Source organism: Dipteris shenzhenensis, chromosome 23 (genome assembly GCF_047967505.1).
Source record: "Dipteris shenzhenensis isolate YYH24624 ecotype China chromosome 23, Dip_SZ_1.0, whole genome shotgun sequence".
NCBI lineage: Eukaryota > Viridiplantae > Streptophyta > Polypodiopsida > Gleicheniales > Dipteridaceae > Dipteris > Dipteris shenzhenensis.
The window spans coordinates 22008042-22023277 of record NC_141618.1 but is presented as its reverse complement, the minus strand read 5'-3'; the positions used below and the strand labels follow the sequence as shown (position 1 = coordinate 22023277).

Sequence of the window (15236 nt, the reverse complement as noted above, 5' to 3'; positions counted from 1 at the left end):
AATGGACTCCCTTCTTCAGAATGATACATGGGACTTGGTGCAGTTACCTGCACGCATAAAGGTTTTGCCATGCAAGTGGGTTTACAAAGTCAAAGTGGATTCAAATGCTTTACCTCGGTATAAGGCCAGATTGGTTGCCAAGGGATTTAAGCAAGAGAAGGGCATTGACTTTGATGAGATTTTTTCACCTGTAGTCAAGATGACTACTTTGAGAGCAGTGTTAGCTCTTGTTGCTCATGATGACATGGATTTATGTCAGATGGATGTGAAGACAGCTTTTCTTCACGGAGATCTTCATGATGAGATCTATATGAGTCAGCCAGAGGGATATGCTGTTAGAGGGAAAGAACAGCTTGTGTGTAAGCTCAAGAGGAGCTTGTATGGACTCAAGCAGGCACCAAGGGAATGGTACAAAAAGTTTGATGCCTTTATGCAGTCCCAAGGGTATCATAGGTGTGAGACCGATCATTGCTTGTACACCAAACGGGCAAAGGATGGCAGTTTGATGCTACTCATTCTATATGTGGATGACATGCTTATTGCCAGTAAATCTCAGCATGAGATTAGTGCTTTGAAGAAACAACTGCATAAGTCTTTTGACATGAAAGACTTGGGTGATGCAAATCATATTCTTGGCATGCGTATTACTCGTGACAGGTCCAAGGGACTTTTGTTTCTGTCACAGAAAGAGTACATTGACAAAGTACTGCAGAGGTTTAAAATGGAGGGGGGGAAGTCCATTAGTACCCCGTTGCCTCCACATTTAAAACTCAGCAGTAAGGACAGCTCCAGATCAGATGATGATAAGGCTGAAATGGCCAAGGTTCCGTATGCATCTGCAGTTGGATCTTTGATGTATGCCATGGTTGCCACTCGTCCGGATATTGCTTTTGCGGTGGGAGTCATCAGCAGGTATATGGCAAATCCAGGCAAGCGGCATTGGGAAGCAGTGAAAGGTGTCTTGAGGTATCTCAAAGGTACCAAAGACTTGTGCATATGCTATGGTAGACAGGATGCATTGATGCATGGTTTTACAGATTCAGACTATGCAGGGAATGCAGATAATCGGAAGTCTACTACCGGTTATATTTTCACATTTGCAGGAGGTGCTATATCATGGGTATCTCGGTTGCAGAAATGCGTTGCACTGTCAACCACAGAAGCTGAATATGTTGCAGCCACTGAGGCCTGCAAGGAAGCAATATGGCTTACTCGGCTGGTGGGAGATTTGGGCATTACAGGAGATATGCCAGTTTTGCATTGTGATAGTCAGAGTGCTATCATGTTGGCAAAGAATCCGGTCTTTCATCAAAAGACCAAGCACATAGAAGTGAAATATCATTTCATCAGGGAAGTACTGGAAGACAAGCGACTTGAGCTTGTGAAGGTACATACTGATGATAATCCTGCAGATTTGCTCACTAAGAGCTTGCCTACAGAGCGGTTTGCACATTGCCGCCACATCATGGGATTAGGATGAGACCATTCTTACTTTATGGTCTTGTATACAGTAACTGTATATTGCTGTTTTTTTTTTTTTATTCTTTTCTCCCCTTTAGGCACATTGGCCTTTAGGTGGGAGGTTGTTGGGGTAAAGGCACATTGCCTACCCTTAATTAAAGAATTAAAGATAGGACACCTATGACTGTCTTAAGACAGTCATAGGGTAAACCTAATCCTAATAAAACTTAAGTGAGTTTGTGGTGTGGCTCACTCATCACTTCACACCCGCACTAGTGTGTCTCTCTCTCTCTCACTCTCTTGCTCCCTTCCTCTACTCTTCCCCCTCTCACATGTCTATGGTTATGGAAACCTTATGGCGCTCCAAACATGGTTACTTTTGGTGTAGCATCTCTATTCACCAAAAATGCATGGGGGTCTTAATATTCTTAACCTTCATGTACATATTCTTGCTCACAAGGGCAAAATGATGCTGCAATTTATACAGGGTTCTCAGCCTTGGGCTGCCATGATGCGTCATTTGCTCTCACATCTTACTACCCCTACCTTCGGATATTGGCAGCCCACTCCCTGGGATTTCATTTTGGGTTCTAACAAACTTTTTCACCCAAAAAAAGCGCGCGCGCGCGTGTGTGTGTGTGTGTGTGTGTGTCTGTGTGTGTGAGAGAGAGAGGGAGGGGATATTGCTAACACAAAATCAAGACAACAGAAGAAACATATAAGAGAAGTTTGCAAATTTGGTGACTCACCCAACTCATAATAGAAATCTCCAATCCCTAGAAGTTCGGCCCAAAACCCCTTGTTCGATGCAAGAGGATCAACTCCACACTTTGCACACATTGCATGAAATTGAGCTCTAAATGCAGGGTTCTTCTTGATATCATTCTGCAAGTTGCCACCAATACACGAGAATAGCATCAATTGCAAGGTACTTCATGAAAATTGGTAGCTTTAAAGCGAACTAGAAAGATATTTTTAACAAATGATGCACGATCTCACCATGGCAACTCAGTTGTAACAAAAAACGAATGGAAACAACAAAAAAGCGAACGAGTAAATGGATATCTCATTCATTGCTTGGTATGGGATATCCATGATGTCTTTGGCTCTACGGTGGATGCCCACTCCAACACCTACCATTGGACCCTAGAGGATGGCAATAAATTGATGCGGCAACTTCCTATAGGATAATATCTTTAACCAACAATGGATTGATGCGGAAGCTTCCTACAAGATACGATCTTTCCCCAACTACACCGTTATGAATGCGAGACAAGGTGCGCTTGAAAGCTTGCCATAGATACCCACCGACGAGCGCACTTGGAGACCTACAGCATCAACCCATGCAGCCCTGTCATGGTTCTGGTTTTTGGAATGACTTTGGAGATCCTACCAAAAGAGGTTTCCATAATTTTCTGGCTCTTCCAACATGGTGGACTCTTGGTCAACATCTAGAGACAGACCTTTAGGACAGATTCTCAATGCCCGTGATACTTCACAACCTTAGAATCTATTCAGCCTTGCATTAGGGATTGTAGAGAGGCCCAAAGTGTCTAAGAAGGCAATGCATACTTGCTTGGCAGGACGAGGAGTGGCACTTGTTGCATCACTCAGGGATCTATGGTCTGGCTCACATAGTCAGGTTCTGAAATTCTTTTATGAACAAATTCAGAGAACACCATTCTCATCATCAAAGTTGTCCCTCATCTTATCACTCTAGATACAGTGCATGTTTCTTTGCACAACTCAAACCTATGCCTTTTAGTCACAAGCACGACCGACAAGGATGTATTCATCTCACCAGCATTTAGGAGATTATGAAGCAGCTTCAATGGAAGATGAGAGAATTGAGGATAAAACCTCAAACTCCTTGGCACTCTTTCTACACAATTTCTATCTGCAGTTTCAATATCATAGCGAGAGTTGCCATGTCCACTTTGCACCAGATGATTGGATGCTCTATTAAGAAGAGAGAATGATGAAGAACATCGAGGACATTAATGAAATGACCAGGCCCTTGCGACATGGGGAAAGGCAAAGTAAGTTTTGAAAAAAAATCAGAACCCCCAATGCAGGAAAAGGTGGAGGTGATAATGCTAAGAGATCTAGGAGTGCATCTAAATAGACATACAAAGAAAGGAAAATCCCATTAATGTAATGTATAGGCCACTATGAGAATAAAAGTCAGATGAAACCCAAGCCTCAAGGGACCTCTAGCAATGCATTGCCGTCAAAAGCAATTGTATATGAGCACTTAGTTACAATGGAGCTTATTGACATGGATGTGCAACCAGCTACACTTGCTGAGCAGCCATCTCATGCTCCACTTCTCCACAAGAGGATGATGCTTATTTGCAGCCACAACACTCATGCATTTGGTGACCACGGCAGCTATGCCTTCATTGGGACATACCATTACTCAGTGATGTATTGGAAAGCCTTGTGATGCCTCAGATTGTGATAAGCAATAAAAGGTACTCCGAATGCATAGATAATAATGATCGGTTGATACACTCAAGTGCTAGCAAGCACATGAAGCCTCTGGGCTGCACCAAACAGATTTCTCTGGATGCATGCCAGCTGAGGGAGTCAACATACAGCCCAAAACACTAATTTTTGTTGCGACTTACAAATACACAAAACGACCTTTGTACAACCTGAAAATGCATGCTGGATATTGAGGGACCTCCAAAATGCCCCCACATGCTATAGAAGCAGGAACAACTATACTGAATGGCAAAAGAATAATAATATACTGGGTGGATCAGTTTCAAGGGATAGTAATGACATAAATTTTGTCCAAAATGTTGCTTTTTCCACAACAGACAGGAACAACTTTCAGCGGTTTCTGACAAATAAAATATTTTCAGCTGCCGGGGCCCAGGTCCATACAGTAGAACGACAACACCTCTAGTGCTTGCAGACAAAACCAGCACAATTGAAGTAGATGCTGTAGGACTGCTTTTGAGGAATGCCAAAATAGGCTGAAATAAGCTCCATAAATGCCACAAGTAGCCACTCTCTGCTACTGAACTTCAATGGCCACTCTCCCTACTGGATGTCAGTAGTCTCCAAAGCTTCTTCCTATGGCAGGATAGAAGATGAACACATGTGCTCAGAAAGGATTGATTACATACAAGCGTTGATTGATGAATAGATATGAAAGGCCAACTGCCCTGCAAAAGGCTGACTGCCACATTGATCCTGATTCTACTCTGCTGACTCTAGTCAGCCATCTAAAATGTAGGCAGCTAATCATTGCCACTTCATAATCTGCCAGTCAGCTAGCCTGCCATGTCATCTGCCTATGCCACATCAGCAATCTATTGCATGTGACACATGTCAACCACATGATCTGCAGATCTGCATGCCACACAATCAGTTGACCTTTCATCTTGACAGGTGGCTGCCATGTGCATGCCAAATCAGAGATGCACGTGTTGCGCCTCTGCAAGACCCACCAATACCTGTGAAATTCAAGTTATTGCATGGCCATCTGGCATGTTCAATTTCAGCCAAACGGAGCACTAATTCTCTAGCACCTAGATCCGACTGCTCCCAGCAGTCTGCCGCCAGTCCTTTCCACGTTGCTGCTGTTGTAATGTCCTGTGTAGCCATATGGCAGTCCCAGACTGGCCCGCCTTCTGCTGCACATTATGTACTGCTGCCGACCAGGTACAGGTTCATGAATGGACTGGCACAGTCTGTCCTTCACAAGACCAGTTCCATTCCAGTCTGGTGTCTTTTGTTAGGTCCTGCTGCAGCATCTCTGCATGCTACCTACAGGGTAGGCTGCACGTGCAGACTTTAGTCCTGCCCATGTGGCCTGTCCCAAACCCCTGCTGCTGATAAACCTCCACCATGTCCTCATTTGAGGGATCACAACTGGGGGGGTCACCATCATAATCCCAACTCTTTACCATTCCTCATTCCTCCAAGCAGAGATTCCCAATCTCTGATCTTAAATTGGTAATTCCTAGATCTTTGAAGCTTGTTACTAAGGGAACCTTTATACAATACAAGTAATCCATAAGTCAAAATATTCCGTCAGAAAATTTGTGCGCGCATCCATCTGTGTGTCTTTGTTGTAGTATTTGGAATGTCTCACACACCCACACACACACCTCCCAGCAAACAAGGATTTGATCACCCAAAGTCGTCCTCACGATGCAAAGTAATAAACATCAACATAAAGCACCATTGGAACTTTTCACCACGCATATATTAACTTAAGACTCCAACCGCTATCATGATATAGGAGGGACTCATTGGATGTGGCCCACCACTTTGTTCCTCAAACATAAAGGCACAATAAGATCCTGAAACACAACTTCTCAAAAGCATATTGGAGCTACCTTGTGCTTTCTTGCAAACTCTTCAAGTTGGCTTCTAAAAGTGCTTAGTTGCTCTTTCATAAGATCTGTCCTGATTTTCGCTACATTTTCACCAAGCAACTTGTATTGGTCCTGCAGCATGTTCTCACAGGTTAAGTATACGTTAGTAAAGTGGAAAAAGAGCCAAGATCATAATTTTGAACTTGAACATCAATGAATGAAAATAAAACACCTGAAGTCACAAATGATAAGATAATCAAACCAACTTTTCCACCATTTGTAATATAAAAGACTAATAAAATCTCATATAACCAATGTAAATCTTTTCATAGATGTACGTTTAGAGATTGCAAGAGGGAGGAAACATCTCAAGGACAACATCTAAATAGAAGGAAAGATAGGTCATGCACAAGCAAAGAACAAGACAAATCTCCTGCATGCACAATGTCATTAGTTCTGTCACGCTCTTCAATGCAGAGATGCACATGTGTGTAGATGATGCATAAATTGAGAAGTATTGGTCCTCCAAATGGGGTGGAAGGAGTGCCCACGTGAGTGTATTTTTGCTAGACTCTTCTCCACATGCTCCACACAATCCATATCCATATGCCTGCAAAATGCCCATACTCACACACCATGAATCCCACGAGAGGGTGCAACCCTCATGCCTCTTGGAATCCCTTGGGCATACCTCATTATTCTACCCTTAGCCTATCACTCTTTATGCCTACCATTGATTGATGCAATACCCATGCACAATGCTACCCTTTCCTAACCATCCTACAACCTAATGCATACGTGCATATTTTATTATATTCAATTGGCCAATTTACAATGTTACAACCATAGGGTAATCGCCAGATTCCCTAGAATGATCCACATGGATCTAATACAAATAATCATGTCGTGACATGCCCTCTTGCTTAGAAAAGCAGATGTCCTCATCTGTGTGCCTTCAAATAATCTTCAACAAGTGTGGGGTAATCCTTCAAGTGATCTTCATCGAACCATTGACCATCTTTCATAGGATCTCCTTTAAACTTTACCAAATATCGAGATCTCTGTCTATTCCTGGTACTCCTGACCTCATGGAATAGTATTCGTTCCGGAACAAGTAATTCTGCCCCGTCTTCAAGTTCTGGTTCTTCTTCAATAGGCCTCACCGGTGGTTCACCTTTAAATGGCTTCAAGATGCTAACATGGAAACCATTCTTCATCCTCCAGCTAGTAGGCAATGTCAATCTGTATGATGTTGGAGTTCCTTCTGGATGTATAACCTCTAAAACCTGGAAAGGCCCATAATATTTTACTGCTAGCTTTACAAACTTGGTATTTCCTCGGATTGTCTTTATATGCCTTTTGTCAATCTTTAAAAGAATCCAGTCTCCCTCTTCATAATGTACATCCTATCGCTTCTTATTCGCAGACTTCTTGTACACTTCTTAAGCTCGCTGAATATGTGATTTGTCCTGTGTAAGTACTTCCTGCACATCTTCAGCAAACTGATCAGCAGCCAAAATCCTATCTCCTAAATGTGCAACGGGTGTGGGAAGGACTTGGCCATAGATGATCATAAGAGCTCAAAAAGAGCTCGCCAAGTCCTCAAAAAGAGCTCGCCTAAATTGGCTTTGGAACTTGGGATCATTATCTGATATAATGGATTTAGGTAATCCATGTAATCTAAAGATTTTCTTAATAAATAACTTAGCAATGATGTTCTTCTTACATGGAATGAAATGGGCTTGTTTACTAAGTCTATCAATAACAGTGAGGATTTGCTCATTTTGTGTCCTTGTCTTTGGAAATCCTAACACAAAATCCATAGTAATATGCTCCCATCTTTCACTAGGTATGGGTAATGGCTGAAGTAATCCTGGTATCTTACCATGATCACTCTTAACCTTTTGACAAGTTAAGCACTGTTGGACTAAAGTAGTTACGTCCTTTCTCAATCCTAACCAATAGAAATATCTTTCAATTCTATCAATGGTTCCTCTAATATCTCTATGACCAGAATAGGGACTACTATGCATCTCCTCAAAAACTAGGGATCTAAAAGTGGAGGGTACACAAATGAAACGTCCTCTAAGAAGATAGCCCCAAATTCTTTATCACCTTTGTAGGCATCCTTCATTGCACTAAGAGATTCTTCTCTCACTACGGAGACATAGTTGATACTAGGTCTACGACTTAGTGCATCTGCAACTACGTTCTCCTTACTGGGTTGATATTCTAACTCGGGTTGACCAAACCCTTGGAGATATTCTACCCACTTGATTTGCCGAGGTGAAACTATTGGTTGAGAAAACAAATGTTTAATACTCTGATGATCTGTCTTGACCTTGAAGTCAGATCCATAAAGATAATGTCTCCACAACTTCAAAGCATGAACTATGGCTAATAGTTCCTTCTCATATGTGCTATACTTTAATTCAGCACTTTGAAGTTTTCGACTTTCAAAGGCTATGGGATGTCCCTCTTGTGTTAGTACCGCTCCAATAGATGTACCACTAGCATCAGTACATATGACAAAGAAAGGCTTATCAAAATCCGGCAAAACTAACACAGGGCTAGTCATTAAAGCAACCTTCAAATTCTCAAAGGCACTCAAATGTCTATCACTCCAGTGATACATTGATTGCTTCATAGTAGATCAGTAAGTGGTGATTCAATCTTAGAGAAATTCAAAATGAATCTCCTATAATAACTACATAAACCAAGAAAAGATCTTAGTTCATGTACGTTCGTAGGCACAGGCCATTCCTTTATAGCTTTCATCTTGGTTGGATCAACCTGAATCCCATGTTCATTGATGACATGGCCTAAATATTCTATTTCTCTCTTAAAGAACTCACTCTTTTTAATATTCAGGAAGAGTTGGTTCTCTCGAAGCAATTCCATGACTTGTCCAAGATGTTGCTTGTGTTCTTCATTTTGGCTAAAAATTAAAATATCATCAAAGAACACAACTACAAACTTGCCTATGTATGGTCGAAGAACTCTTCTCATTAGCCTACAAAAGGTAGCAGGTGCATTAGTCAACCCAAAGGACATAACTACAAATTCATAATGTCCTGTTTGTGTTCTAAAGGCAGTCTTATGCACATCTTCTTCCCTCATCCTAACTTGATGATATCCCGACTTTAAATCCAATTTGCTAAATACCCTGGCACCTTTCAAGGAGTCTAACAAGTCATCAACTCTAGGTATAGGAAACCTATTCTTAATTGTCAACTTGTTAAGGGCTCTATAATCAATACACATCCTAAAGGTTCCATCCTTCTTTTTCACTAAAAGAACTGGAGCCCCAAAAGGCGAACTACTTGGCCTGATTAGACCTTTCTCTAGCAAGTCCGCAACTTGCTTTTCCACCTCCTCTAGCTCTATCTTATTCATTCGATAGGGGGATCCTGTAGCCTCATATAACCATGCCAATCAAGAAGGCGTGACACCCCTCGCCCTCCATCGTGTGAGAGTAGTGCTGCACGTGCGAAAGCGTGAGAAGAGAGAGAGAGAGAGAGAGAGAGAGAGAGAGAGAAATAAGTTTATTAAAGTCTTCGGAAGACCGATGGGTCTATGAGACTATGAACAACCTGGTACAAACAAGCTGTGGGGGTGGAGCTACTAAACAAGCATCCACGCCAATGTAGAATGCAAAAATACAAAATGATAGTACTAAGTACAACGTCGTCATGCCAGTGGTCGACTACAAATCATCATCATCATCGCCATCAGGACATCAGGGTGGATGAGGCAATGGAGGCATGAAATCGGCGATAGAGTGCTATCAGCTGCTCACGGGTGCGACTCTGTGACATCTCCTAGTCATAGCTCTGCGTCTAACAAGCGCCACAGTAACCCCTATCGGTCAAGCTCCAACTCTAAACAGAGAGGGGATGTCTCCAAGTGTAATCTACGCATCGACCCTCTATCTGAGCTATCGTGTCACTGGCTCTAGATCACGATCATGTCGAAGCCTCATCTCGTGGGTGTCCATGTGATCTGGCAAGAAGAACTCCATGATAGAGCTTTGAGAAGGATCTACTAAGGAAGAAGTCTGCTCCTATCTCCGTGATCGAAGTATCCTCTCACGTTGCCTGACTACCTCATAGATGAAGCCCGTCAAACATCTCTGGTCTGGGAAGGAGAGGAACCGAGACAAAACCGAGACAAAACCACAAAATTATCTCAGAAGAGGCTATAGAAACGCCCTCGGATCTCATAGTAAACAGGGCACCTAAAGATGAAGTGTTCCTCCGTCTCAACCTCCTGCATGTCACATAATGTGCATACGCACCTCTTCCTAGATATGCCCTCTGCTCTACCGCTCTCAATACGAAGTCTATGTGAAGAGACCCAGAACTACCCAATAGAGATCCTCAATGAGTCCTTTGTGATGTGCAAGCAATGATCTCTGTAGAAGCTGAGCTTCACTGGGAGCTTGCTCGGTCCCAACCAGGTCCGGAATGTGTGTAGCTGCAAGAGATCCTGACGGATTACCTGGTTGACCTCGTGAGACAGGAGGGTAAAAAACGAAGCATCCATATTGTACTAGAAGGGAGGGAGTATCCATGTGGATCCCTAGTCACTCAAACCATCTCTCAGTGCATGTATACAAGCATCTTTGATCCCCCTGCTGAAAGTGCCATAGAGGAGGACAAAGCTAGTCAAGGTAGTCTGTTGCGCCCAGAAGTGTAATCCCCATACTTCTTGACTCGGTGTAGATACATGATGACCTGAAATGCAGCATCTAGCAATAATGGGGATGACCCAAATTCAGCCTGAATGATCTAGTGAGGAACGGACGGCTTACCACAAATCATCTGCGATAGCATGAGAACCTGTAGCCGCTCCACACGAGCCCACTCTATATCCAACAAGTCTTGCCCCCAACAAGGGCTCCCATACATCCCCGCTGCATGGACCAAGGAGTCAAAAAGCAACCCCTTGGTCCATGGATCTTGAAAGTGCGAGCGGAAGCACTGTCTCTCTAGTCTGGCCAATGAAGCATATCCCCTATCCAGGTGGGCCTGCATCACAGGTCTCATAGTGAAGATGGATCTGGAGAAGACAACCCCCAAATACGTGTATGATGAAACTATCTTAACAGGCGACCCATCAAACGTGAACTCCTCCTGGTGCATGACGGCTCGAGATGTATTGAAGACAATAATCTTGGTTTTATCAAGGTTGACCTTCAAATCATGAGACTCGCAAAAAGACTATAATGCGTCAAGGTGTCTCTGGAGCCCCTCTACGGCCATTGAAGGTCAAGAAAGGACCTTGGTCGCCCTTTTCTTGTCGAGAAGGCACCAAAAAAGGCGGCTCGCAGCCTTCCCGAAGCTTCTCTCCCGAGAAAGGGCTCCCAGGGCCCTTTCCCTCTAACCATCAATCTTTTACCTCTTAGAGATTCCCAACCGTGACGACCGGACAATAGTGACATGCACCGTTTTGTTTTTTATTTTCTCATATTTTCAAACAATAGAGTCATTGGTAAGGGAAGAGACTAGCATGTGCATGGACAATCATGAAAGCTCATAAATATCATTGACACATAACTTGGGAGGTTGGCAAATCCATTATAAAGCATAATTTTTTAGTATATTGTTAATTAGAAAATACATATGTATTGCTTAATCTTTAACTTGAAATTACAAAGGACGTCTCCAAAATACAAAGGACATCAAACTAACAACCAGACGTATTCTTAAAGGAACTAATAAATGCTTTGAATAAAAAATTAGAATATTGAAAATAGTGGATGGAAAATATAGCAATCCATCCCTCCACATATCCACATTACTATCTCGAGCTCGTCAATGTAGAGGCCAAATAGGGTAGATGATAAGGGACACCCTTGTTTGACCCCAATAGTGCTCATGATCTTGTCTGTCCGCCGCGACCTTGCCTGGACTCTGCCTGAGACTCTCGTAAAGTGCCATGACAGCCCAAATGATCTCTTGGCCATAACCCGAATCCTGTAGGCGCCGAAGGAGACGGGCTCTCGAGACCGTATCAAATGCTTTGCGGAAGTCCACAGAGCAACAGTAAACCCTCCGCTTCCGTATCCTCGCCTCCTCGATTATACACATGAGTGTGAGAATGTGATCCATGGTCCCATGATCCCACTGGAACCCAGCCTGTCCTGCTTCTCCAAGTCCTCGACACTCTGCAAATCGATTGACCTCGGAATCAAGCACTGATGCATAAATCTTGGACATGGCATGTCCCACCATAATGGTCATGTAGTTCTCCGGGCTCATGGGATCCCCTGTCTTGTGGATGGGTGAAATAGTGTTAATGGTCCAGGTGCATGGAAACCCCAAGCAAACCACTTCATTAAAGTGCATTGCTAAGATCGAGACTAGGAGATTAATACCGTATGCAATGAACTTAGTGCATAGCCCCTCGTGATCCTTCGCTCGGCCATTATGAAGTTTCATAACGGCATCCTTCACTCCCCAAGCCTTCCACTCATCATCGTACCACCTATTTCAAGATACGGTCCGGGGTGGTGGTGGGAGGGTGGAGTGAGTGGTGTAAGGAAAAGCATGAAGCGCAGCCTCGTGTAATGAGCGGGTGATCAGGGCAACGCGATCCTCTAATAGGGATATGAAGTTACTATAAGCGAGAAGTATGTACAGACGGCCCGAGTAATAGGTGAGTGATCGCGGTCAAAGCGTATGTCATGATAGGTGGAGTAAGAAATCAGTGGGGTGGAAGGTGCTGTGGAACGGGGAGTGGAAATACTAAAGAATAAGTAGGTATGATACAGATCCTGGAGGAAGAGGTGCTACAGTAAAATCAATGATGCAAGATGTGAAGGTAGGGGATCCCATGATGTAATCAACAACGCTAGAGCCTCCCCCATGTGGGGAGCATGTGAGACCACCTGAGGCGGGCCATTTGTCAAGACCATTATAGATAATGAGATCATGCATCCTGCCAAGATAAAAAAAGGACGGCCCTTAAGATGTGACCGGCCCTCATCTGTCAGCCCAAACCCGTAGCATATCTACACCCTCAAGGTCAATGTCTGGCAATAGAATGGAATCATCCCTGAAATCGAGGAGTGGTACCTAGCAGGTGCCTGTCCTCGCGTTGAAGTCTCTAACTACGAGGACTTCTCCGCAGCTTGAGAAGTCAACAATGACTACAAGAGAACTGCAAATGGAGATGTCTCAGTCTCATCGCGAATATCTCTAGCAAAGTGGGAGGTCTCGGGAAGGAAGTAGAATATTGCATCCTGGCTGTCCATGTGTCGGATCCAAATCCAAAGAAACCTGGAATGTGCATCTCTCTGATCTACTGAAATGGTCCCCAAAAGGGTGGATCTGTAAAGAATTGCTACTCCTCCTGACCCTAGTACTCTCCCTGTGTCCCTAGTCTCATCTCTACAGGCAGACTCCCGTGTGTATCTGCTAACTACTGGTAGTGGGCACTCTCGACTCTGATGTGTCTTTATGTAGAAGACTATCGCGCCCTGTATAGGATTCCGAGAAGTCCTTGGTTCTGACCATAATGTATCATTACAGCTCCAAATGGTACAAGATAGGGTCTTGAAGATCTAAGTCTCATAGACCCCGCCTACTTATGTGGGAGGGGGGGCTGATGCCTGACGGGAGCCTGTAATAAGTCGTCCATCTTGTACTACTGTCCACTTCTCATCCTTACGAGCATGATCCCGCTGCTACAATAGGGAGCGCCTCTCCTCAACCTGTAGGGGGGTGAGGTCCTCATCCATGGAAATTGTTGGCTGATCTCGCAATTGTATATTAAGGTACATCTTGTTAAAAATGCTCCAACAGAGGATACGCACAGCGGAAGACTGATAGTAATGCCCTGAAGCTCACACAGTGTGATGTGAGGTGTGGAATCACAAACTTCTTAACTTAATGTAGATGTGCAAGCCAGTAAATAGACAATACTAAGAGACAAATATAGAAGCAACACTATATATTTCCGTCCGTCCAGAAACTAGGACAGGATACAATACCAAAAGGTCCTTCTACTACAAGCCTGACACTTCTAGATGTTTGAGCCCGCGTGCTCCACCTCGAGCATATGTAGACTCTCTGTCTAGATCCCTTCCACCTTGCTGTTGCTTCCTGCTAACTGGTAAAGTGCTTGAAGAAGTTCCGAAACAAAGAAGATACAGATGTATTAAAAGTTGTACCTCCTATTGTCTGATTAATGATGTTCTTTACATGAAGGGCGCTGACATGGTGCTCAGAAGAATTCCCTGGCATGAGGAAGTTTTTCTGTAAACTACTCGGTGCTTTCTATCAATTCAGACAACGGATTTTGCAGAGGCATTTGAATGAGATGATTGCAAGTTGCCAAACACATATACTTGAACTTAAGAGTTTGCAATTAAGCTGGAATTAAGACTTATACAGCTTAAACACAAAGTGACATCATTGGAAAATGCAATATGATTGAGGGGCCAAGACGGGGCTCCCTCTTTATCCAGGCTCACTTTATTCTTGAAAATGGAGATACAAGACCAAGGTGCAATGCACCTTCCAAACTGATGAACTCAGTGAAAACCTAGGACCTAGATACAAGACTCAAGAGCATATGTACAGGGTAGACAACAAAAAGAAGAACTCCAAGCTCAGGTTTCAACTCTTGGCTTGCCCAATCCACAAGGAAGAAGCCTGCAACAATCACCACTTACATCCAACATTAGAGACAAGCACTAGTTTCTAGAAAGATAGTAGAAACAACATGAAATAGTGCTGTAAATGAGATAAATTTGACAATACAGGCTCCCTTCGTGACTTGACCCTTTTGTAGATGAAGTCCTTGATGCCTCTGAAGCTACCTTGGGTGAGGAGAGTGTGGAAATGGGGCTGGAATGAGAACAGCTTAGAAAAACAGCCTGTAGGCAAGAGAGAGAAAGCTTTTATGGAGTGATAGCTGTAGAGAGAGAGTGCCAATGCTGATCCCAAGGGAGGAGATGTAAGAGAGGAGCTGCTGCTGTTCCAGAGGTGCACAAAAAGGCAGATTTCTGCAAGGGAAATGGACTGGAACAGTAGAGAGAGAAATTCTGCAGTAGAGAGAGAAAGACTGCAGCAGGAGAGAAAAAGGGGCTGTGGCTGCTCCAGGCTAGGCGAAGGAGAGAGGATGCTGCTGCTGTTCCAGAAGAGCTGAGAGGAGGCAGATTTCTGGAGAGGAGGGGCTGGAACTGTAGAGAGAGAATGTGCTGTTGTAGAGAGAGAAAGTGTTGCTGAGGTGAGAGAATGGCCTGGGGAGAAGCTGGCTGCACCCAAGGAGCTGGAGAGGTTCTGCTGCATCATCCAAAAGGAGGGAGAAGAAAAGTGACGAAATTTTCATGTGTGGAATGAAGGGAAGAGGCCTTCTTTTATAGGCTCAGCCCCCCCCCCCCTAGGCCTAGAGTGAAAGGTGGACACTTGTCCCAGATTTTTGGTGGGCTGC

The 15236-nt window shown here is 43.8% G+C and overlaps 1 protein-coding gene across 5 annotated transcripts in view; it reads right to left on the bottom strand.

Moving 5' to 3' along the window:
* VPS22 (EAP30/Vps36 family protein) overlaps window positions 1-15236 on the bottom strand; it is a 60576-nt gene that overhangs the window by 22841 nt on the left and 22499 nt on the right. For all 5 annotated transcript variants that reach the window (XR_015543234.1, XM_087394832.1, XM_087394833.1 and 2 more), the window contains exons 3-4: window positions 5817-5927; window positions 2211-2346 (exon numbers count right to left, since the gene is read on the bottom strand). Coding sequence is in view for 4 of the 5 variants with exons in the window: in XM_087394832.1 (XP_087250958.1) it covers window positions 2211-2346; window positions 5817-5927 (247 nt within the window). In the remaining variant the exon portion in view is untranslated. The remainder of the gene's footprint in view (window positions 1-2210; window positions 2347-5816; window positions 5928-15236) is intronic.